General features: G+C 34.3%; 1 protein-coding gene across 1 annotated transcript in view; it reads left to right on the top strand.

Moving 5' to 3' along the window:
- The first annotated feature begins 12,147 nt into the window (after positions 1–12,147).
- The window catches only part of LOC149800411 (C2 domain-containing protein 3-like), a 132,578-nt gene continuing 119,779 nt past the window's right edge, over positions 12,148–24,946 (top strand). The window contains exons 1-3 of the mRNA XM_089960050.1: positions 12,148–12,295; positions 18,503–18,689; positions 22,109–22,315. Of these exons, the coding sequence (XP_089816176.1) occupies positions 12,250–12,295; positions 18,503–18,689; positions 22,109–22,315 (440 nt within the window). The 5' untranslated portion in view covers positions 12,148–12,249. The remainder of the gene's footprint in view (positions 12,296–18,502; positions 18,690–22,108; positions 22,316–24,946) is intronic.

The following is a 24,946-nucleotide window of genomic DNA, read 5'->3' as shown; positions in this document are numbered from 1 at the left end:
ACAGTTCCATGTTCCGGTTCAAGTACGTTAGATTAGCATCATATACCGCAATAGCATAAACTTATACAAAAATATAAAAATAAAAGAAGATAAATTAAAATAAGATCAAAATGTCTTCTTTTCACTTTCAATGTGTGTGTGTGTGTGTGTGTGTGGTCAAGTAGCAAGAAAGGGTTAAAACCAACAAGTTTTGTATAGTTAAAAATATAATTTATTTCCCTACAATACTAAGTGAGAAATTAAAAATAACTTTGTGTGAAGAATGAAATTCTATACATTCATAATTGTTCTAACAGTTCCAAAAGTATCGAGAAATCCGAATGAGTTCCAGTGATATTCGGGATGAGGTACAGAAATGTCCTGATGCACCAACAGTACTAAAGAATCACTATGATATACTTCCAAAAATGTATTTTAAATGAATTTACAGTAACTGCGTAAAATATATCAGATATCCAAATGCCGTAAATGAATGTTAGAGAACTATAGTTCCAACACATGATAATTAAATAAACGGATTGCCTCAATACTTTGGTGAAAGCTTAACTGTGTAGTAAAATTATTTAATTTTTGACAATGTTTTCAACTTTTTTACCTCCATACACAGACTATAAAGAGAAAGCTAACTTGAAGCTTCGTCCTCACGCTAAGGACTTCATCAGCAGACTGATTTAATCTGCTGAACAGGGATGGGGGCCGTTACAATCTGATGCATATCCTGGACAATCTGTTAACATCGCTCACCATTGCATCGAGCGATGTTAACAGTCAGTAGAGATTAAATCAGTCTGCTGATGAAGTCCTTAGAGTGAGTACAAAAGCTTCATGTTAGCTTTATCTATATTGTTTGCGTATGTTGGTTGAAAAGTTAAAAACATAGTCAAATATGAATCCCCTCAATATAACTGAACATCTTTCATGACTGTCAATACTATACTGTACTAGAATACCTTGTTCACAGTGATAATTATTATATATAGATTGCCAATACGCAATGCATATCATCGCACAACACTAGCTAATCAAGAATTAGGTCAGCCTGACTTTTCAAAGTGTATGTTCTGAAATCCGATTACCTGATGTTTACCAGAGTTTGAGTACTTCTCAGCTTTGAAAGCCATGCATGCATCTGAGCACGTGATTACACGAGAGTATAAACCCATTCTTAATGAGAATTAGTAGTATTTAAAATATTAACTAAATAACCCTTACATACATACGTACATGCATGCATGTTAATCCATTTAAATCGTTACAGTCGAATGTAAATAATTCCAATTCCTTTATTTTCCTCTCTTAATCTATGTTGCACATATATGTTGTTTCCAGTGAGTTCTCTCACTCATGTGTTTAGATATTGCGTTTTCTTAACGTTTCTTTATATTTTGTATATATGTGTGTATATATATATATATATATATATATATATATATATATATATATATATATATATATATATATATATATATATGTGTGTATGTATGTGCATGTATGTACGTATATGTGTATATGTGCATGTATGTGTATATCTCTCTCTCTATATATATATGTATATGTGTGTATGTGTATGTATATATGTATGTGTGTATATATGCATGTATGTATGTATGTATGTGTGTATATGTGTATATATGTATGTATGTATATATATATATATATATATATATATATATATATATATATATATATATATATATATATATATATATATATGTGTGTGTGTGTGTATGTGTATCTATATGTATGTGTGTATGTGTATAATGTGTATATATGTATATGCATATATGTGTGTATGTGCATATGTGTATGCATGTATGTGCGTGTATGTATGTATGTATGTATGTATATGTGTGTATGTGTTTACATGTTTATATTTGTGTATATGTGTATATGTGTGTATGTATATATATGTTTATGTATGTGTGTATGAATATGTGTTTATATGTATGTGTATGTATGTGTGTAGATGTATGTATGTACTCATATATATGTATGTGCATATATATATATATATATATATATATATATATATATATATATATATATATATATATATATATATGTATATATAGTGTACTGTAAGTCCATTAATGTCAAGCTATGTTCCTAACTTTTTTGTATTAACGAAAAATTAACTGAATGTAATCTCTTCTGAAGAGGAAATAAAGAAAGTCAGTCAGTCAGTCAGTCATACTTACATACATACATACACAAACATACATACATACATACAACTGATAAGGGATGAGGAATAGGTAATTGCAAATGCACTTTTCACACTGTGCAGACATGCATATTATTTGTTTTTAATTTATGTATTCCGTTTTCTCAGAACTTTCGCTTGATAGTAATTGAAACTAATGCACTGAAGTAAAGTGTGCAATCTTATTTAAAAGGCATGGAAATATAGCCTAGTGTAAAAACAATAGGTGTAAAATATTTCAAAGATAACAGATGAAAACTGATAAGGCAAATGGAGAAACAAAACGCAAAATCCCATAATAGAAAGATCGCGTTCAAGAAATGAGGTGAAATTAGCTGTTATAATTAAGGAGATTGGCAGATTAGAGAAAAAAATCAACAGAGAATTGTACGTAAATGTGGAAAACAGTAACCAGAAGTAAATAGTGTTTGTATAAGAAAAGCCCTCTTCCAATCCATGTTTTCATTTAATAATCGGTTAGCAAAGTCTAACACTTTATAGCTAAATGGGCACAGCTTGGTTTCTTAATGTACTCAGAAAAGTTACTGAAAATTTGACTTAACTCCAGTTCAAAAATAGCAATCTCTACTTCTAACCTGCCTCCACCCCCAATGATGGACTTATGGTTAAGCACAGCTTAACAACGTCAATAGAGAACCTTACCATGTAGTGCAACTCAGTTGAATCCTGATATTTCATACAAATTGACTGAGATTAAAATTACTTATTGTGAAAAAGATTTTATCCGTTCAATATTTTGACAGCTACACTTGAAAATTTGACATATTCGACTCTAGGTAAAGATACAGATCAAAGTGAGACGCGAACATTTTGAAAAAATCAGCTAAACTGGGCAGTGTGATGGCAAAATCTGGTTGTGGTATTTACCACTGACATTTAATATCAAAACGTACAGAAGCTGGTAAAATTAGCATATTAATTTATACTTATTTCTAGATGTGAAAACTGTTGTACAGTGCGTTTACTCTAGGATGATGTAAGACACCTGTGCAATTTGTTAAAATCCGACGAGTCTTAAAATTTTCCTACGTCCTAATTAATTTCAGAACTCTAGTACAGAGTGTACATTTTAAGTGCCTTACAAATTTCTAATTACGAAAATGTCTAAGCAACATGAAAAAAGTTTGATCACTATTAAGTGTGTGGTTTTTAATTTTGAAGCGGTGGATAAAAGGATCAAGTCAGTGCAGTGGTTTTATTGAATTGGGATTTCAAGCCAGAATGAAATCACTGTAATAATAAAGCAATTTGGAGGGCTGTTTATGTTTATGTCCAGAAGGTGCCACGACGGTCTTCTGCATTCTTACCCTTGTCCGCACTTCGTGAGTCTTGTCCGGTGACGTTAGGGAATGCATATCCATGAACTCCATGCAAGTACTCAGCAGCTTCAATTTCCACTTCCTCTACCTCCCCTCCTATTTCTTCTACTTCACTTCGTCTCCTGTTTCGAGAGTATCTTGTTCTTCTCTACTTTTATTGGAAGGAGATGACATTCCCAAATCTTCTGTAACTGTGTCAGCTGTTTCACGGTTAGCTTTCTGCCTTGTTGGTGTTGCCTGACTTACAACATGGGTACAAAAGGGATTTTGAGTTTTAATTGATACTGGCAATTGAAATCATATCTCTTTTCAAGAGAAGTGAGTAGCCACGAAAAGGACCGTTGGGTATTTGTTTGTTTTTAAAACAACAGGAACATGACGTGATCAGTTTTAACTGCCTTAAGCCTTTGCCACGGCCAAGGCCTACTTCTGGACTAGCTCATGTTGATGATGATTCGGTAGAAATCACTAGGGGAGGTATCGCAGGCATAGTAACAGGGTTGGGTTGTTTGGCTTGGGAAGATCTTTTTCTCTTGGGTTGCATTGAAGAAATCTGACACATTTGTTTCAGACTCCTTAACTCTGCCAAAATGTCTAAGAGTACCGTCACTGTTTGACTTGCACTGTCCTCCTTCTCTCCTAGACCTGGTTTCTTCACTTCCGCTCCTTCATCTTGTCGTTTCCTTCTGCTTGCCTCTTCTTCTTGCTGTTGATGTTGAAGGAACAAAACTTGTTCTGCTTCTTTCTGCTGTTGTAAAAATGTATCCAATTCTTCTTTCTGTCTCTGTTTAAAATCATCGACGTGTGATAAAGAAGGAGAAGGTGGCGAAGGTACTGGTACCGGAACAAATTCTTGCGAAGGAGAAAGAAAATCGACTAAATCCCAATTAAAACTGACCTATTCTGGAAGTATGCCTGGGTAGACTTTGGTAGCCGCTGCTATGCCAATGATTCTCGTCTCCACGGCTGGTGCACCCCAAGTAATCGTCTTCTTAGTTTCCGTCACGTTTGAAAACTCTGTCGCATAGATTGACTGCGCACAGAAGCTATCGCATTTATATAGGCAATGTGACGTCACAGTCAGCTCTATTCGGATTGGAAGACAGACTCCATACTGTGACTGAATTTTGTAACACGTGTTAAGATTGGGTGAATAAACTCAATCCGTTTCGATCCGCTCTTCCACTATAAATAACCTCTTTTAGCTCATTCCCTTTACCTGTTCTCCTCACAAGATGTGAACAAACGTAGAATCATCTATTCTCGTATCGTCAATGCTGTTCTGTACGGACTTACCCATGTATTGTCCATTATCATGGACAATTATCCGGATCACCGATACGAGCGTTTGGAAAAGAAGAATTTTTGTGGAGAGACAAGGCTCTTTGAAGACAGTCTATGGACCAAAAGTCAGAAGAAGTTTGAGGAAGATAAGATGACCTATACGATGCCCACTATGTTAACGGATGAATGTTAACATAAACCCAAAGGCCCTTTTCAGGGCCACTCATATGCCTCGAAAAGATTTGCATTCTTGCCTAAAACATTTTTTAGACGGTTGTATAGTTGTTTGTGTTTGTATGTTATCTGTTGTATGTGTTATCTCTACTAAAGTCAGGTTCGAAAGGCCTGTTACACAAAATTTTGCCATCTCGACTGACTTTGATCTTGGACGAATTGTATTGCTGAAATTCAAAAGGATTTTCCTCGAAGGCTCCAATTGGAGATAGTATTTATTACGATACCAATGACCAAACGTTTGGGTAACTGTCCTTGGAACAGATGATCTTCGATCATCGATTGATGTCCAGTGGAAATGGTAAATGTTTTCACTTTCACGCGTCATATCGGATACTTGCCGGTCGTTCTGCTCAATGTGTGACTGATGTCGTTTCCCACTTTAGGTAACACTTTCACACGTAGTACGTAGAGTCTGGCTTCCTGGATGACTATTTTGTAACAGACGTACTCAGCTATCAAATGATAAGCGGCACTGCTACGATTCAGTCTCAGGCGGACATCCACTCCGTTTAGCAAATACTTCTTTTGCAACCACATGTCTAACTGAAAACGATCCATCAGAACTAAATTTTGGTTGGGTACATTTATTTTGTTTCGTCGACAGTTGAATCCCACATTGTGATTGGGTTCTTTATCTGTAATCAAATCGCTGTCTTGAGTTACTTCTTGGGGGGCACATCCGATGATCCGATGGTAAGATTGGTTGTACACTTGAACCAGGTGCGGTAAGACGTGGATGTACTTGAAACTGTGTTGATGCGCAAAATGTTTCCACATGCTTTCTTTCAAGGTGCGTTGTTAACGTTCTACGAAGCTAGTATGATTTCAGGATTCTGGGTGGTGAAAAAATGAATGTCACGTTTCTCTAATTCTTTTTGGAAAGCTTGGTTCATAAATTCGGTGCCTTTGTCGGTTTGCCGTCGAAGAGGGTGTCGACCACTTTTTTCAATATAAGTTGCAGCGCTCGCACTAACTCATTGATCGATTTGGAAATCAATGGCACGACCTATGCATATTTGGAAAACATCGTTGACACAAAATAATTATTTGTGTCACGGAATTGTGTATGAGTTATATCAATATGTATATGTTGTCAAAAATGTACTCGGGTTTCGTTGCCGCGTACAGCGTCATCCGAGGGTGGTATATTTTTTTGGCTCGTTATTTCGAAATCCTGAGCGAAATTCAGACCATGCTGCACGAGCAAATTGCCTGCAGCGGGAAGCCTAAGCCCCTAGCTGCGTATATCTGTCACAGCTAGTGCACATGTAGAGCAAATTCTCAATAGCCAAATTACATTACACCGAGTCTTGTCACGAAGCTTACCCCTTTACGGGATCAAATCTCCAGCTGTAGAGCTGCCTTATAGTGCTGCCAGTGCTGCCATGCCTTATACATGCTGCCATGCCTTATAATGGTTTGATGTGGAGTCACAGAACTCTGTGTGGTTTCGTGTGACGTATACGCTGTGTTATGGTGACGTTGGATCGGAAGAGTGTACTGGTGTTCTCGATGCGAGGGACCAGGGCTTCGCGACCATCGGGTCTGTGTTAAATGTAAGGGCTCTCAAGGGATCCTTCAACAGACTGAGAGGGGCTGACCATGACTGGGCGCTTCTCTGGCCATTGACCAGAGCGAGTGGAACGGGAGTTGCATCTTGGACGTCAAATGGGCGCCACGATAGTTATATATATTGTGTTCCACGTTGTTATTTTCACTATTGCTATCTGAGCATATTTTCATTCATTTCTATTGCAATATCGTTATATGAACGATCGATAGGTTCATAATTTCATTTATTCCTATTGCAATATCGTTATATGAACGATCGATAGGTTCATAATTTCATTTATTCCTATTTCAATATCGGTTTACTATCGATAGGTTCATAATTACATGCATTTCAAAATCGTTATTTGAACGATACATTCAAATTTACATGCATTTCAATATCGTTATATGTACGATACATTCAAGATTTTGTTTATATTGGGGTGTAGATCATATACTTTTATTTTGTTGATCGGTGATAGGACCTAATTCGCGTTTGTATGAAATTACATTTGTTAAATTTATGTTTTTAGTTTTTTTCTCGTTGAGTTAATTGTTGTTGATAGTTCTATGTTAGGAACTTTATAATTCTCCATATCTTTTTGTATATAATTTTGTCAGATTTGTTAATATTTAAATTGCGTTTATAAATAAACATCTTCTAAACGCAGTTGCTTTTGGTGTCTTCCCTAATCCAGTCCCAACCCGGCTTCATCTTGTGACAATTTGTAGCCACGAATGTAGGTGGCCAAATGAAAGACATCTGCTAAATCGGCTTGCCATTGATGATTGATGCCCTCCACTCGGGTGCGACTTCTGGAAAATATTCGTCGAATGGGCATGTTTAAAGTGTTCGTGGTTTGTTCTTGTAACCATCGTTGTACTTGAGGTAAACAGATCGTAGTAAATGCTAGCTGACACCTTCACCATTTTTTAATAAGTCACCCATTCTTCGCTTATGCTACTTTGGATGGGGCGAAATGGTGGTTTGGAAACGGCTTTAAGTGTCCAATGTGCCACGGGAGTAGAAGTCGAGGGTAGTGGTGGCAATGGTGGTGGTGGTAATGCACTTCTGGTTTCCCTTCTTTCTTTTTCACTTCAGACGAAGGAGGAGTGGACATCATCTTTTTAACACAAGCCTTAAGTTCTCGTTGTGGAGTGGGAGATGGGGTCAACAAGGACTCTGCAATCTTACAAGCAATGGAAGCTGCTGACGGTGTTTGAAAGAATTATCGTACCTATTCTTGCTAAGAAACAGGTGTCACTGCGTCTGTTTTGACCGCTGCGTGGGAAGAGCTGTTTCGTCTGCAGATTTCTGGTGAAAGATTTGCAGTAGTTGCAATAGTTGACCGTATTTTGCGATTTTTCTGTTTCGGACAAGTCGTTGCGATCTATCAATTATTGCAATTCGTGTTGTAACTGGGAAATATCTGTCAAATGAGGATTGGGAGGCAAATGCAAATGATTCTAGAGGTCCCTTTTATCTTCTTGGTCCTTTTTATATCTTGCTCCCATGAGTTCTCCCAGCATTGTTTACAATACTCGTTTCAGTAAGGGTCCTAACGCCATGGGCAAAATTCTTATGCGTTGTACCAGCATCTTGTTCTATTTGACGGATGGGTAGTTTCGTTTGGACCATTTGGCAAAGAACTTGTCGATGCTTGGCTAAACATTTTTTTCTGATGTGGAGACAAAGGTATAGTGCCTTTCAAGACATTCAGGCAACATTCACACTCGGTGTCGACGACGTCTTTGGATGATGTTTGAATGAGTTGTTTTCGCAAGGGTGTAGGGGCTTTGGACAGGACGGACAACACGTCCCAATGTTTGACTAAATGAGGAGGAAGTCCTGTCTTTTTCTTCCATTCTGGGTTAGAAGAGGGATAGCTTCAGAGGTATGACATCTCTGGGCGTTCAGGAGCACAAAATCATTGATTTCCATCCTATACTGCAGGTCTATTTTCATAATGGAATGCGTGGAAGAGGGGTTCGCAACGGACTAAATCGGGACAGTTCTTGCTTCGATAAATCCAGTAAACTCTGTAACATGCCCGATATCTCTTGAACTTTGATCTTTGGAGCAAGTAATTTCTAAGCAGCTGCCACTGCAGCTAAAGAGGAGGAGGGTGACAACGCTGGAGTAGTTCTTGGAGATATGGGGTATCAGAGCTTCATCAAATGAGGAAGAGTATGTGTCAAATGGTCTTGGCTGGCATCACTAGCAACGGAGAAGTGGAAGAACCTGAGGCTACTGGAGACGCGGTCAAAATCTCTGTAGGTCGTGGCCTCTTTACGAGAAGAAGCTGTTTTCTGGTGGCTTTTCTTTTTCTGGGGAGTGTGACCTGGTCTTGACACCACTACTCTTTTTCTTTTTCTGAGTCCGTTTGGCTTTTTTGGGAGTGACGATTTTCTTGGGAAGGACTTTGTGGGCATTAGGATCCCATTTTAAGAGGGAGCGAATGATAACACTTCCTAGGAAACTGCTACTTCCAGGTTTCAAAATGATCGGCCTTTTGGCTTGACTATCGATGCGAGGATTGGCCAGTTGCGTCAAGGCTACTTTGTTCTCTCAAAAAAAGCGTTTGGCTTAATATGAGAAGCAACAAGCTTTGTACAATTAAAAAAATAAATTATTTCCATAGAATAAAAGGTGACAATGTAATGTTGATGTGCCTGTGGTGGCCCGTATAGTCATATGTGTTATTATTTTGTATATGTATTATTGGATCATAATAATACAATGCAATTATGTATTCTTTACTGAAATTTCATTATAAATTCAAGTCTTTGCTTCCAACAATGTTATTATTATGAGCACTTTGTATATCCAGTGAATAAATAATTTGAATAAAATAAATTCCTACCCAAATGTACTCCTGCACACAACAACAATACAACTGATTCTGCTCGGGGCTTAAATAATTTCTATTTAAAAAAAGTTATATTATCATCTTGCATTCGGCTCACAATTAATATTTTCTAATAAAAACTATTGCCTAATGAAAACTAACCTTCCAGTAGGTTTTTAATATTTACAACATAGTTATAATTAGAATACAAAATGTAGCAAGCACACTATCCCTGACACAGGCAAAATACTAATAGTTAAACATACGTGTAGCTAGTTAGCTATCTGTTGTTTTTTATGATAAAAACAAGTCAGGTCAAGTAGAAAATGAACTTGATTTTGGTCATGTCCAAAATGCGATGTTACATTATCAATAGAATATAGCGAAATATTTTATTTTTTTTTGTAGAAAAATAAACAAACAGACATTGCAAACCAACAAGCTTTGTAAAACTCAACATATAATTTATCTCCCTAGAATACAAAGTGAAAATTTAAAAAGAACTTATTTTATTGTGAATTAATCCACAGATAGTCCTAAAAGTTCTATCACAAATCCAAAGGTATAAAGTTGCAATTGATTTCCAGATGTGTTCCAAATAAATTCCGATATCGCATGTGTTGTTGTGCCTTTAATCTCAAATGTGCTTATGTGTCAGAGGCCTGGAGTGTTGCCATGTGCTATCTTTTGATGCATCACAATAATATAACACAAAATGATAATCTCTGAATTCACTATAACTACAAATTAAAGTTTTAGACCCATAATGTTATTGAGCACTTTGTAATTCCAGAAAATAATAAATTGAATAAATGACTCCCCCACAAAAAAAAAATTAAAAACTAAACGCAACTAAAATACTGATTATGCTTAAGATATAATGCAAGAATGGGTAATTCTTGGGTAAACAACATTATATACTCTTCTATTTGACCTAGGTCGCAATTTCTATTTTCTGAAATTACTCCAGCAACTTAATAGAAACTTCCATTCTATACTTTTTTATTGTCCGAATCAGGATTGTATTTATATATTAAATTAAAATAAACATGTTTCCCATTAATAATGACCTGAATATTTACTCCACAATCATAGAGTAAAAGTTATATATGTATTTTGCTGTTTACAAAATAAATGTCACTGATCATGAACACCATGAAATTGTTTTTTTGATAAGGTCAAGTAAAAGATACAGATAAACATACCATATAATTATCGAGAAAATAATGAACAAATCAAATTGAATTTACATAGCAGGTGGCAAAACAAACAAAGATGTAAATTTGTATCAACCTGTCTCACTTGACGCTGGATAGTATTGCCTATTTTCTTTTCTGTTTGTGCATATGTAGGGTAATGGACAACTGTTTATTGAGAAAATGAAATTAGAACGACAAAAAAGCAGTATTTCAAACTGCAAAGCCCACATGGTTACATATAGCATTATGTCAATGTCATATATGTTTGTAACACTTCTTGGATTGTAAAGGCAATCCGATGCCTGTCCTGAAGTGTGCATGTGTTCTTCTCTCCACATTTTTATATATATATATAAAAACCTCTAAAGAAGGCGTTTTTTTTCTGTTTGTATTCGTGAGCACTCAAACATCGATTTGTTTATGAGTGGGTGTTTGTCACTCCAAGTGGTGTTTTATTGTTACAGTGTGCGTGTTGGATAGTAGATAACTGGATATTGGTCCCTCCATACGGCGTGTTGGAGAGTAAGTGTGCGATAATTGTTACTACAAGCAGAGTGTTGGATATTATATGTATGGTTTCTACACTTTATAACTGGGTGTTGGAAAGAAGATAATGGCGTGTTGGTCACGTGAAGCTGAATGTAGGATGTTGGATGTTGGACAGAAGGTATTTATTACTACATAGTTAGGAATAGTGAGTGCTTTTCTTGACACCAACTAAGTATACAACTTTGGGATCATCCTATTACTTTCCGATTGGTTCCATAGTGCCATACTGAAGCTAGAGTGTCCTAAGTAAAAAGAAATGGTAGCTGTAATGTTAATTTCCCATTGACTCCAATGTCATATGTTCAAGCTGGCGGCTGTAAAGTAATGATCCATTGATCCCATGGTGTCATTTTAGACGCCTTATCAACATATATTATAATGAAGATAACTTGATGTGAAAGTTTATTGTTATTTATTTATTTATTTATTTATTTATTTATTTATTTACTTTCGTTATACTGTATTTGTCGATCAACGACGACAAAAATTGTCTGTTGTTTTAATATGGAATACCGAATTGACCCCCCCCCCGCCCAAACCATCAAACAAATCAAGAATAAAAAAAACTACCCTAAAAAACCTCAACAATAAAACAAGACCCCCAACAAAACAAACAAAAACAAAACAAAACAAAAATAAAAACAAAAAACAAAAATAAAAACAAAACAAAAAAGCCCCCAAAACGGTATCTGAATCGTAGTTTATCGTGCGACTTAGTTTTGTACTCTCAAATGCAAAACAAAACAAAACAAACCAAAAAAAAAAAAAAGATAGCAACATTTATAGTAACAAGAAAACTACAGTATGAATAATAAATGTAGGTACTAAACCGACTGTTCTATCAATGATATATAATAACTGCATTTTTTAAAAAGATTTTAAATATTTTTCGCATGTTCTCGCCAGACCGTGAACAGAAATGGCGGATAAGTTTATATTGGATATTGTTTGGTAACCGAAGAAAATGTGAATGTAGTTAGATGTGCATTAAAATAAAAGCGAATTCTAACATGGAGTGAAAAGAATTTTATATTACAATGGTAAAGAAGAAAGTAAAAGCTGGAAAACCAACAAAGAAACGAGGTAATCGGTTTTCTTATGTCTAGTGCTATTTACCGGTCCCTGTTTGTACTTGTTCGATCGCATTAAACATGTACTTTTGCCGCGAAAACAAGAGTGAAGAGTATGTTAGTTAACAAAAAGTAGTGTATTACACTATTCTACATCAAATATCACTTGTTAATGATATTCTCTACGGGTTCTTGGCATAATTTTCATAGAAATACACCGATGTTGATAGTTTCATATCACAATTTTAACGAATGCTCCCAACTTTCGATACACGTATGTTATGCAGTGAACCTTCAGGGTTATTTGCCGAAAAATCGTTAATGTTTCCTGATTGGTTTGGCCTATTATTAACACCGGTCTTTAATGTGAAGAAGTCAATGTCTATCAGAAATGAGCACATCATTGATCTGATTATAAACTAATGATGTCTTGACCATTAGGGAAAAGCACTAGACCAACAAGTAGATCTGTTTTTCTTTCTGACATTACTGGTAGTGGAGACCAACAGTGTCAGGCCATATTTCATAATGAAGATTTCTCTCTCCTATCTGGTCTGACGGATGCACGCTAGTAATTAATACATTTATTTAATACATTTATTTAAACTGACATTTTTATTTGGATGGTAAGTAAAATAGCTCATCTTTCAACCTTTTAAATCCTTCAAAATTGTCATTTTTAGTATCAGTCTCTGTCAGAACAGAACACCTGTGTCATTTACTGATCTTTTTTAAATTGCTGACACATGTGTGGAGTAGCAAAACCCCAAGACAAGAATAACGCCTGAAAGCTTTCTAGTGAGGACTGTATCATTTTGGTCTGACTAATGCTTGCAAGAGAACTGCAGTTAAGTCATTGCATTAAATGTCCCTGGTTCAGAATATTTAATTGCTGGGGCCTGATATAATTGCGGTATACACTGGTATGTATCCTGGTACCTTCAGAAATACTGTGGTACAAAATTCTGTGGTACCCAGTTCTAATATATAAATCAGATATAACAGCATAATACTTGTCCATGCTATAAAGATAAGTGAAATAAACTGAGTTTTAAGGTCAAATTCATGGAATAATGACCATACCCTTGTATTGTTGACATTTCTGTGCTGATACATTACTGTCATTGACCACATTATTATGTAATAATCCCGTCCAGAATTTTTGTTTTAAAGCTATAACCCTTTACTGGTAACTTTAAAATAATAATCGCTTTGATGAAAAAGCAATCATATGTTATAGCAGTTTTTAAAGTTATGGGTTGATAGATATCGCTGTAAAGAATGTAAATTTAGCATAATTGGAGCACTGACATTATTTTCCCATTTGTAAGTTTAGTTTTCTAAAGATATATGGACTTCATGCTCTTGCATGTTCATGTTCTTGTCTTTGGCTGTTATATGCTGTGACTTGATGATTGAATCCAAGCCATATTATGTATAGGTTTATGTGTTTTATGGCATAGCAATGCTTTTATGATTAATGTGGGAATCAAAGCTCTGTCATTCTGGTCACATGTCCAATAACTTAACCAGTAAGCCTTGTTATGTACATCTGCATGTTGTTAACTTTTATCCGTGAGTGTAGATTGTAAGGGTCATTTGCAAACAACCAATTACATAGCTAATTTTTGTCCATGATTGTAGATTATTCTTTAAGATAATGATTATTTATAAACATGTTTACATGGATTTGAGTTCAGGACCTTGGTTTTTCCCCATGGAAATTATGTAGTCTTCCTGAATTTTTTCTTGTATGTAAATCATAAATAAGTTGTTTATTGTTATCTGAGTTCAAAGTCTAGCCTTATTTACAAAACTTTTATCCACATCTTGGTCATTTATTTTGTGTTTTAGTATTTTAGATAAGATTGTAATCAACAAAATTGTTCATTCCTATTCGAATTTAAGTCTTTGTCAAATCACTTTCAGTTGTGTTCAGATACAATTAAATAGGAATTATTTAAATCATTCATTGGAATTGATAAACTGCTTATGTACTGGATTAACACTATTTTGGGATTATTTTGAATTAATTCAAAGACATTCTGGAATATATGATTGCGATAAGTCAAAACTGTTAGTACATTAGCACATTCAGGATTGGAATTCATTCAGAACACTCTGTACTTTTGGACTTGTGATAGAACTTTTAGGATTATTTGGGATTTAATTCACAATACTGTATATTTTATAGGTTAGAGAATGAAATGAATTGTTGATTTTACAAAAACTTCTTGTTTTGCTTCTTTTTTTAATTTAGTTTTAAACCATAACAGAGTCATAACCTCAGGGGTCAAGCTAGACTTGAATTTCAGGGAGAAGTGACTTCTTTTGGATAGAACAGGGAGAAGTGTGAGAGTTGAATAGGGATAAGTGGGATCAAAGCAAGACATTGTTTTCATTCTCCAGTTTGAATTATGCCCTCTTTTTCCCAGTATGCGCATTTAAAATTACTTTTAAGCAATAATTTATTTTCAGGTAGAAAATTTTCTGAGTTCTATCTATAATATAAAAACATTTGGTGCATGTTTAAAAACTATTATATTCATATGCAGTTATTTTGGCAATATGACTTAAAAAGAGAACATCAGAAGCTATACATTATAATGAATTTTAACTGAGTAACTAGATTACAGTATCGCTATTAAATGTGGGTATGGGAGAAAGCTTGCCTGTAGCTTCTCCTGGGTCAGTGTTTCTTTCTAGGTGTTTCCCTGGTTCTTCCTTCACCATTTATACCAGCTGCCATGCACAATGTATCTTGTGCTGAAAAATGGCATTAAACCCTATAGCAATAACAAGTATTGTAATTACAAGTTAGTTACAAATACTTAATCAGCTACCCATAATTAAGAATTATTCTTTTTACTTGGTGCAGAGAAAACTTTATTGTTACTGTTCATAGACACACTTAGAATTAAAGACAGTATATGAATGGACTTAACCCCTTTTCAACCAAATTGACACAGCCAGCATGCAAGTGCATCTATTTTTAGAGAGAGGGTATTTCTTAATGTAACCACATACTTTATAGCTTCATTACAACAGTCAGTTGATAGGGTTGCAAATATAAGGTTTTTTTATTTGTCTACTATGTACTTGGTGTAATGTTAGCCATTGGTTAAATAGCTTTGCAGTATTTTGGTTGTATTTTTCTTAGTATTTTCACAAAAAATGAATTCAGAATACAACTTTGACCTCACAATCTTGAATGCCACAACATAGCATTGTCCAGTATGTTTTTGACCTACATAATAGCATTAAAGCTAAATTTTCATTAATGTAATATTTAAACTCTGCTTTCTATGAATTGTATATTTTCCTGAATGTGTTTGACAAAGATGGTTTACGATAAGAAACTCCAGTACTACCCTGACTTATTAATGTCCACCAATATTTCCCCTTGACTTGATCACTTACGGTTCCATTTTTACGAAGAAAATAATGTACACACGGCAGTTGTAATAATTCATATTACTGATTCTGTTCTTAAAAACATATTGATGGTTACATTGGTTTAAGTTTCGAAACACAAGTTTGCATGTTTTTATCATCAAAGGATAACTTGTGAAAATCGGGCAGTAGATATTTGCTAACTTGGGAAAGGGTTAATGGTCAGTCAGTTATCAAAACGCCTGTGAATGTGAAATTATTTGTTTGTCAGCACAATTGATTTCAATACCAACGATTTGATGGCTTGATGCATGCCGACATTTGGCCTTGAGCAAAACATAACTGAGCTAACTTGGACAAGGCGAGGGAGCAGCTCATAAAGGACTGTCATTCAATGTTCCTCCAAAAATTCACAGGGCAAAGTTGATTTTGGTCGGAAAAACAGCTGTTAATATGGCAGGCCAAATCCATTATTTAAATTATAAAAAACGTACTTTGAGAAAATGAATAGAGCAAATTAAGTTTTAATCAATTTATTGAAGCAATAATTAATCTAATTGATTGCTTTGTAAATACTTTTCTTGTGTCTAACAAGCTATATGTACTGATGTCTTCTATTTGTACATCTTTTTAACACTATTTATAAACATATTATTATTAAATCAAATATAATACTTATGTACACAAACTATTATTGTAAGGTTAATTTTGGCCTCATATATTTTTATAATTGTTTTATTGTTCTTTGAATGATTTTGAAATCTGACTTGTTTTTCATTTTAAATAATAGTAATACATAATTATAAATTTTAATGATTCTTTTCTACTAAAATCAACTAATGTTAATGGAAAAATACATGTTTAGAAATGCTGGGTATGAAACATCCCGGTTACAAATTGATGTATGCACCCTGCTGTACTTGACCCCACCCTGGCATGAGTTTTAATCAACATGTTATTGTTTAATAAAAATTTTTTAAGTGTGTGATAATAAAGGATATGTGAGTTTGTAATAATTCATATAAGTATAGGCCCTTCAGTCATGAATCATTTTTGTAATGTTAATTAAATGATGAAGTAACTTGTTCTCTAACACAGGGAAAACACTTTTTACCATCAGTTAAAATCTCAGGATTTTTTAAGGGGCGTGGTGTCTTTAAGTTTGAATTTTAAAGGGTTAGTTTGTGTTGCTCTATTCAGAATTGGGCATATTTAAACAATCTATTATTATTATCTTGTAATTCTCATCCAAAGATTAACAACTCAGTCATACAACAGTAACAACATTAATTTTTCTTCTTTTTCTTCTTCTTCTTCTTCTTCTTCTTCTTCTTCTTCTTCTTCTTATTATTATTATTATTAATATTATTATATATGAAGGGTAAAAACAATGCATAGATCTGATTTCCATAACATATTTTCACAACGATTATTTAAAAGTCCATCTGGCTAAGAAGAAAAAAATTATCACTTAGATGAAAACATCAGTAAGTTTTGCTGCACTTTGTATCATATGTTTGTCCGAAAACAATGGTCAATGGGCGATGCCTAGTGGGTAAATGACATCATGCTGTATTTTAGCTCACTAAACAACCCTATTGACATTCATACCCAGGCTTAAATTAGTTGACATTCATACCTAGGCTTGAATTAATTAAGATAAATCTTTTGACATTCATACCAAGGCTTGAATCTGTTGAAATAAATCTACTCACATTCATACCAGGTTTGAATCTGTTTAGATAAATCTATTGATATGCATACCAAGGCTGCATGGTAGTGTTCATGCTTTGGAAAAATGCCAGGAGAAAAATATTTGGCGTTCCAGATTTGGCAAATACTAAGAGTAACGTCTTAATATGTGATATGAAACTCAGCACTGACTATTATTCCATATTAACTTAATTGTAATGCAGTACACATATTTTATTTATAATTTAATATTGAGGCTTTGATGAAACTTAAATTACTCCCCTGGAAGCCTTAGAAATATGTGGGACAACATCATATGTAGATTATGTCCCTTATTACCTTAGAAGTGGAGGTAAGGCTAGATTATGTCCCTTATTAACTTAGACATAGAGGTGAGGAGTACCAAATATAATTCAAGTACAGCACATTGTTAATTGTCCTGTCCTTGCTTTTCAGATATTTGGATCCCCCCACTTACTGATGTATAATTATTTGATAAAAGCCTTGTATTTAAAAGATATGAGGATGGTAGCAGTTGTCTGTCACAAAATCATTTTTTGTAGTGATGTATGGCCTTTAGCTTCAGGCATATTGCTGGGGTGGAAGGTAGAACATTTATGATTATATATACAGTATGAATAGTTTTGTCATGAGTTAACAAGTAGCCCAGAATCTGATACACAGAAGAAACATAAAATATAGTATGTAAGGGTTTAACTTGTGAAGCTATATTTTGTCATGTTATGCATGCTCTTTAATCTATATAACCACTATTCTGCTGACATGTAATTAAAGCCTATATATACATACATACATGCATACATACATACATACATACATACATACATACATACATACATGCATACACACACACACACATACACACACACATACATACATACATACATACACACCTACATATACATACATACATATACACAAATACACACACACACACACACATACATACATATATACATACATACATACATACACACACAAATACACACACACATACATACATACACACATTGTTGTAAACTTTCCCTCATCTTATTATTTCATAACTTGCTTTTTATAGATAGAACAGTCCTTAAGTATAAAGTTAACTTTTGTATAATTGTGTCTGTTTCAGTTGATTCTAACTGGCAGCTTGAGGATGTTCAGGTCCACACTGGACTGCCCCCTCAAGTGGAAGGACAACTTCGCTGTTTTTGTCGACTCTCCATTAACCAGGTGCTGTGGGGAGTCCCCAACCCACCTGATATAACTTATGTCAGGGTCAAATTTTGGGGAGAGGATGGGGATGGTTCACTGTTTAGGTAAGTACACTGTTGATTCCTATGAAAAATAATGTGTAAAAAGTTTATTCAGTGATTGCACTGGGCATTACAAATGTTGCAAATTGCATTTGTTTTTCTTATTGGCGATAAAATATACCCTCTGTGGAATATTTTGCAATAACATTGTTAGCTGTTTAAACTTGATACTAGAAATACCGAAATACACTCAAAAACTGAAATAAACCAAAATACACACTGAAAAATGTACAGTTTACATCTTTTTGGTGTATGTATTGGTGTTCACCCTGATGTTATGATTTATAATTGTTTTAATAAAAATAATAAGTAAAACAAACTTTCATTTAAGCAATTTTGATCTTAATTATTACTTTTTACCATGCAATCCATGTAATGACCATCACTTGAATGTACTTGATTTTACTCAGCTGAGCAGGTATGATAAAACATGAATCAGTCAGAATGTAAAATATAAGATTGAAATTATGCTTGTCAGATACCAGAATGTGTATTTACTTATTTTCAAGTACGACCAAGAGACTTCATTACACGAATGGAGTATTAAATAGAAAAATGTAAAGAATTTCTGTAAAAAAAATCAATTTTTTTTAACTTTATTTTCTTTTATATCATTATTGAAACACATACACATCATAGTACATTTATTTTTATGAGCATTAGGATATAAAATTTATTTGTGTATTTCAGTATTTGAATGTATTTCATTGTTTCTAGTAAGCTGTTTAAACTTATCTATACAATTTTGGGTTTAGAGTAGAGAAATTAAAATACACCATGAAGGGAAGCTGCAAACATGGATATAAAATGCTGTGGAATCGATCTGTTGTTACATAAACAAATCTTTTGTTCATATTGACAAACCATATTAACAGTGCTTTATTACATCATAATCATTTTATGCTGACATCTGGCCTGAGTACTGTATGCTGACATCTGGCCTGAGTACTGTATGCTGACATCTTACCTGAGTACTGTATGCTGTTGATCCACTAAAACAGTTATGATATTGGACTAGCTATGATCAACCATACTTTGAAGGCAGAAACAGGAATGACTACCATCAACCAAACAATATCTAAAACATTTTTTCAATATACCCAGAATTTGTTTTGCTGAAACTTCAAAGAAACTGATTACTTTTTTGAAGCATTGGTCATTCTTTATAAATACTAAGCAAATGAAACAAATCAGCAGTGGTCTACAGTTATTTGATGTTGTTGCTAGAATAACAAACAGGCATTGTTTGGTCCGCCAAATTTGTTATTTATTGGTGACTTCAATAACCAGAGGTCTGGGAAATGCTTAATCACTTGTATTTGGATGCAGATTTTTATCTGGGATGCAGAAAATCACTTATGCAATTGCTTGCCAGTCCTGCTTCAGCCACCTGCTGAGTAGAGAAAATGTGTTGATCAATTGATTATTTTAGCTGTGCTGATATTTACAATAAAAATATTCAGTGGTTGAAAGACCCCAGATGTATATGTTGTAATTGTAAGATTACATCAAAAGAACATGACCCAGTAGCTGGGCAGCAAGTTCAAAGACTTAGACTTGGTGGGAAAATATACTGATATTTACAGTGACTGAATTCAGAGGCAGAAAGACCCAGAGATGTACATGTGATCATTATAAGAGTACTTCAAGTGAACAACTTTAGCTTTCTTGTCCATTTCCCAGTGCTGCCAAATAAGTAGTGCATATGACCTCAAAATCTAGACATGTCATGTCTTAGACAAAATGACATTTGCAAATTTGGATAAGTATTTTGGGGTTAAAGGGCAAATTGATGAAGATCGTAATGGGATTCAGAACAGTACTAAAGTTGTTAGAACTGATAGTTTAGATGGAGTAGTAGCCAAGTGTAAGAAAGTGTGTGATGCCTGGCTTAGGGCCTTTCCTTGAATTGACAAAATTCATTCTGACTCTAATAGACAAACAAGGGCTATATGTCAGTGGTGTAAACAATTTGGAAAATTAATGATAACCACTGGTTCCTCTCATCAAATTAAACTCTGTGATAATCACTGGTTCTTCTCATCTGGACATTTAGCCACTTAATGTATGATAATGTACTTATGAGAGGGAACTGCAACCTTTGCTGGTAGGACTCATATTTTTATTAAAATAGGATACCTGGACTCTTAGTTGTAAAATCCTAGTGAGACCTCTGCATGTATCCTTTGTTAAAGCAAGCCAACTATAATCTTCAATAAAAACAAAGCACCTTTCATCACATGAAATTAGCACCTAATTTAAGTAAATACAATGGAATCTGATGGATTGTTGCATTTTCCAAAGTGACCAGAAGACGTTTATTTTGCTTTGAAAGTTTTGTTTTTGCAGGAAAAACATTTATGCTTATGATCACTACTAATGGCAGCATAAAATACAAATTAATTTCCAATATTTTAAAACTATAAATATCTGGCCATCAAGTTACTTTCTAGTTTGTTCACATGCTTTCATTTCCTTTAGAAATAGGCTCATCCCATGGGTAGCTTTGGCAAGATGATAGCTGTCTCCAGCTGACCAGAATCTAGGCCAGTTTAAGTACATTTACATATAGCATGTAAACAACTATAGCCACATGCTACTTGCGACATTATTGTAGTAAATTGTTTACTAACATGTTTGTTGACAATGGGATATAGATCAAATGAGGACTATCATTCTTTATATGTCTTATTTGTGTTTTCTGATGGATTGTGACTGATATATGAATTTTATAACATGTTATCTGTACTTGAATGCATGGACTTTTTATACACATATATGGTACTTAATGCATTGTGGACTATACTACACAAATATAAGTTGTCAATGCACAAGTTTATTTCTGAATAGTTCTGTCTTAAATTTAATCAAAAGAATATATATTTTGCATCCACTTTTATTGCCCCACCCCTGCCCCTGCCATCTTTTTTTGGTACATGCATCATTTTCTTCAGCTAGCTGACCTGGTTGCTTATAACAGTTCGTCTGTAGCATGGTATGGACCCCTACTACTGTGTTATAGCAGGGTGACACTGTACTCATTTCTCAAATGAGATTATTTTCCAAAAACCATGTCGATACCAGAATGATTGGGCTAAATTCACTGGTTGAAAACATTTTTTTCCGTACATCATCCTCAAGTACCATGTCAACCATTTTGTTCATTATGCCATCCATATTTGCACTACTAATCACTCATATGCATGTACTGATATTTTCTGGTGGTTTCCACAGTTTGGCTTTTAACTTCACAATGAATTCATTGACTTACCAGTTATTAATTGAGACATTTTGGTTCACAATTTTTAATGCCATGTAAAAAAAAATTGAAACAAATAAAATTTGCTTTTAAAAATCATCCACATGGTATTTGTATACATGTACATATTTGACTATGAGTACTATAGATTTTCCATTGGTAGGCCTGCTGATGTGAAAAAGAGAGACAAGATGTCATTGAGGACAACAGCCCGTTATCCGGTCCGATCTGGTCCAAAACAGTTTGCATCCTACCTCAGCGATATGAACAGTCTGATGCTTGATGTGCTGGCCACAGATGCTCTTGTCCCAGTGGGTCAAGCTGAAGTTACTCAAATTGGCCTTTTATCTCCATCCAGGCCCATTAACGGGTAAGACTAAAATGAGGGTCATCTTCATGAATGGTCGGCTATCAAATTGCAAGAGAGACTATTTTTATAATTTCTGTCTAATTAATATGAAATAATAGCTTGAAATGAAAAGACGAATTTAAACCTTTGACAGTTTTGTGTATGAGACATTTTTAAATTGTACTTGTTTAAGTTTTTAGTTCACTCAAGTTTAAACTTTCCTTGAGCTCATGATAATTTAAACGTTTATTAAACTTGTGATAATTTTATCATGGCATTTTACACAATTTTAATTTTTATTGAACTCATGATAATTTTATCATGGCATTTTACACTATTTTAATTTTTTTAAATACGTGAATTTGAGAAAATCTATGATAACCTCTAATTTTGTCAGCATTCTTTTTTATTACTTGCCCATTTTAATCTTACATGCTTGATCCAGTGTTGAGTGGCTGATCAGTCTTATTGCTGTATCACACAAGGTGTTGAGTAGGGCTTACAGGGTTCCCACGCTATGGGAAAAAGTTGGGAGAAATGATAATTTTTTTCCAGACCATGAAAAGTCCTGGAACTTTGCAAATATTGTTGAAAGTTGGGGAAAATCAGGGAATTTTCCACCACCACTTGATGCCCAAAACAATCACGTAATTGAGTCGTAACTAAACTGATTGTGAGTTGAATTTATTGAGTTCTAAACAGATTATTATTAGGGTACAGTATGGATCATTTGGGTGCTTGCAATAGACATATATTCTGAAACAATCCAAACGCTCAGTAGATTAGATTCATCTAGTAGACTTTTTTCTTCAAAGTCAGCTTGATATCTGTATCTTTCTTTATGTGGAAGGTATGAAAATCACTAAAACAACATTAAAATGGAGTTTGTTGTTGATACCACATGACTAATGGACTTCCGTTGTCGTTGTTAGAGATTTGTGAAGTGACTATGTAATGCAAATGGTGAGTACCGGGTTGGGTTTCATCAATGCCGTAGCTTTTTCTAGTCTATCAGTGGATTAAAGACATAACAAGAAAATAAACCATTTTCCTATCAATTTCATGCAGGTATAAGTTGATATAACATAAGCTTAAATTTTCTAGTCCCACTGGAAAGCGACTACCATTTGTTGCTATCGAGTGGTGGCAAATTCCAAATATGAAAAATGTGTTGGGAATATTTGGAGGAAACCCGGATTAGAAAACAGACTGCTGTTCGTTTTAAACCAAATTTGTAGTCCAAGTTGTTGAATCTCAGAGCTATGATGAGAAATCATCATTCCTTGTATTATATATTGAAGAAACAATATGAGCCTCTGTATTAATATAGGTTTGGGGACTGGTTTAACGAATTACAAGAAAAAAAGTTGATTTTACAGAAAATTCAGTCCTTGTTTATACAACAGTATGTCAATATGAAGGTCTTTTTCAAAATTTAAATCATCCCTTTTGAAAATGCTTTTTAAATGATGGATTTTTAACCAGATCATCTTAAGGAGATTAGTTTGTTTGAAAAATCTTGTTTGGGATTTTATTGGCACAGATAAATTCAGGGTTAAGCTCTCTTTGTTACAAGACATGATTCTAATTATTTGCTTTTTTAAAAAAAAAAATTATACTGTAGTAAGAAATTTTTAATTTCTATAAGAAATATATATATAAGTCTTTACAATTAAAGGTTTGAAAAGAAACAAAACTAATTTATGTTCATTATGTTGTTCCCACTTAGCAAAATAATGCAGGTCAGCAAAATAAAGTTAGAATTTTCATTCTGTACATTGAAATGACTTTACATGCCAATTTATAGGAGTATAATCAAACTTGTTTCATCTGATACATTTTGTGGTTTTCTACACGATCGTCTTTTCTGGCTTAGATGTTTTGGAGATTCTTGAAAGAGAACCTTCTTTAGATTTAGAAATGCATGTTTTATAATCTAAAATGTTCTTTAATTCCATTCAGTAATAGTCATATGTGAACCTTGAAAAAATTAATTTTCATCCTGGAAAAACCAAGGAAATTGTCTGGAAATTTAGCTTTAGAAAAGCGTGGGAACCATGGGCTGATCAGTCTTATTGCTGTATCATGCACTGTGTTGAGTAAAGCTGATCAGTCTTATTGCTGTATCACACGTTGTTGAATAAGGCTGATCAGTCCTATTGCTGTATCACACATGGTGTTGATTAAAGCTGATCAGTCTTATTGCTGTCTTACACATGGCATTGAGTAAAGCTGATCAGTCCTATTGCTGTATCACACATGGTGTTGATTAAAGCTGATCAGTCTTATTGCTGTCTTACACATGGCGTTGAGTAAAGCTGATCAGTCTTATTGCTGTATCACACATGGTGTTGAGTAAAGCTGATCAGTCCTATTGCTGTCTTACACATGGCATTGAGTAATGCTGATTAGTCTTATTGCTGTATCACACATGGTGTTGATTAAAGCTGATCAGTCTTATTGCTGTCTTACACATGGCATTGAGTAAAGCTGATCAGTCTTATTGCTGTATCACACATGATGTTGAGTAAAGCTGATCAGTCCTATTGCTGTCTTACACATGGCATTGAGTAATGCTGATCAGTCTTATTGCTGTATCACACATGGTGTTGAGTAAAGCTGATCAGTCTTATTGCTGTATTACACATGGTG

Source organism: Sinohyriopsis cumingii, chromosome 5 (genome assembly GCF_028554795.1).
Source record: "Sinohyriopsis cumingii isolate HCF-2022 chromosome 5, ASM2855479v2, whole genome shotgun sequence".
Lineage (NCBI taxonomy): Eukaryota > Metazoa > Mollusca > Bivalvia > Unionida > Unionidae > Sinohyriopsis > Sinohyriopsis cumingii.
The sequence above is the reverse complement of the archived record's forward strand: the minus strand, read 5'-3'. Positions and strand labels throughout refer to the sequence as shown.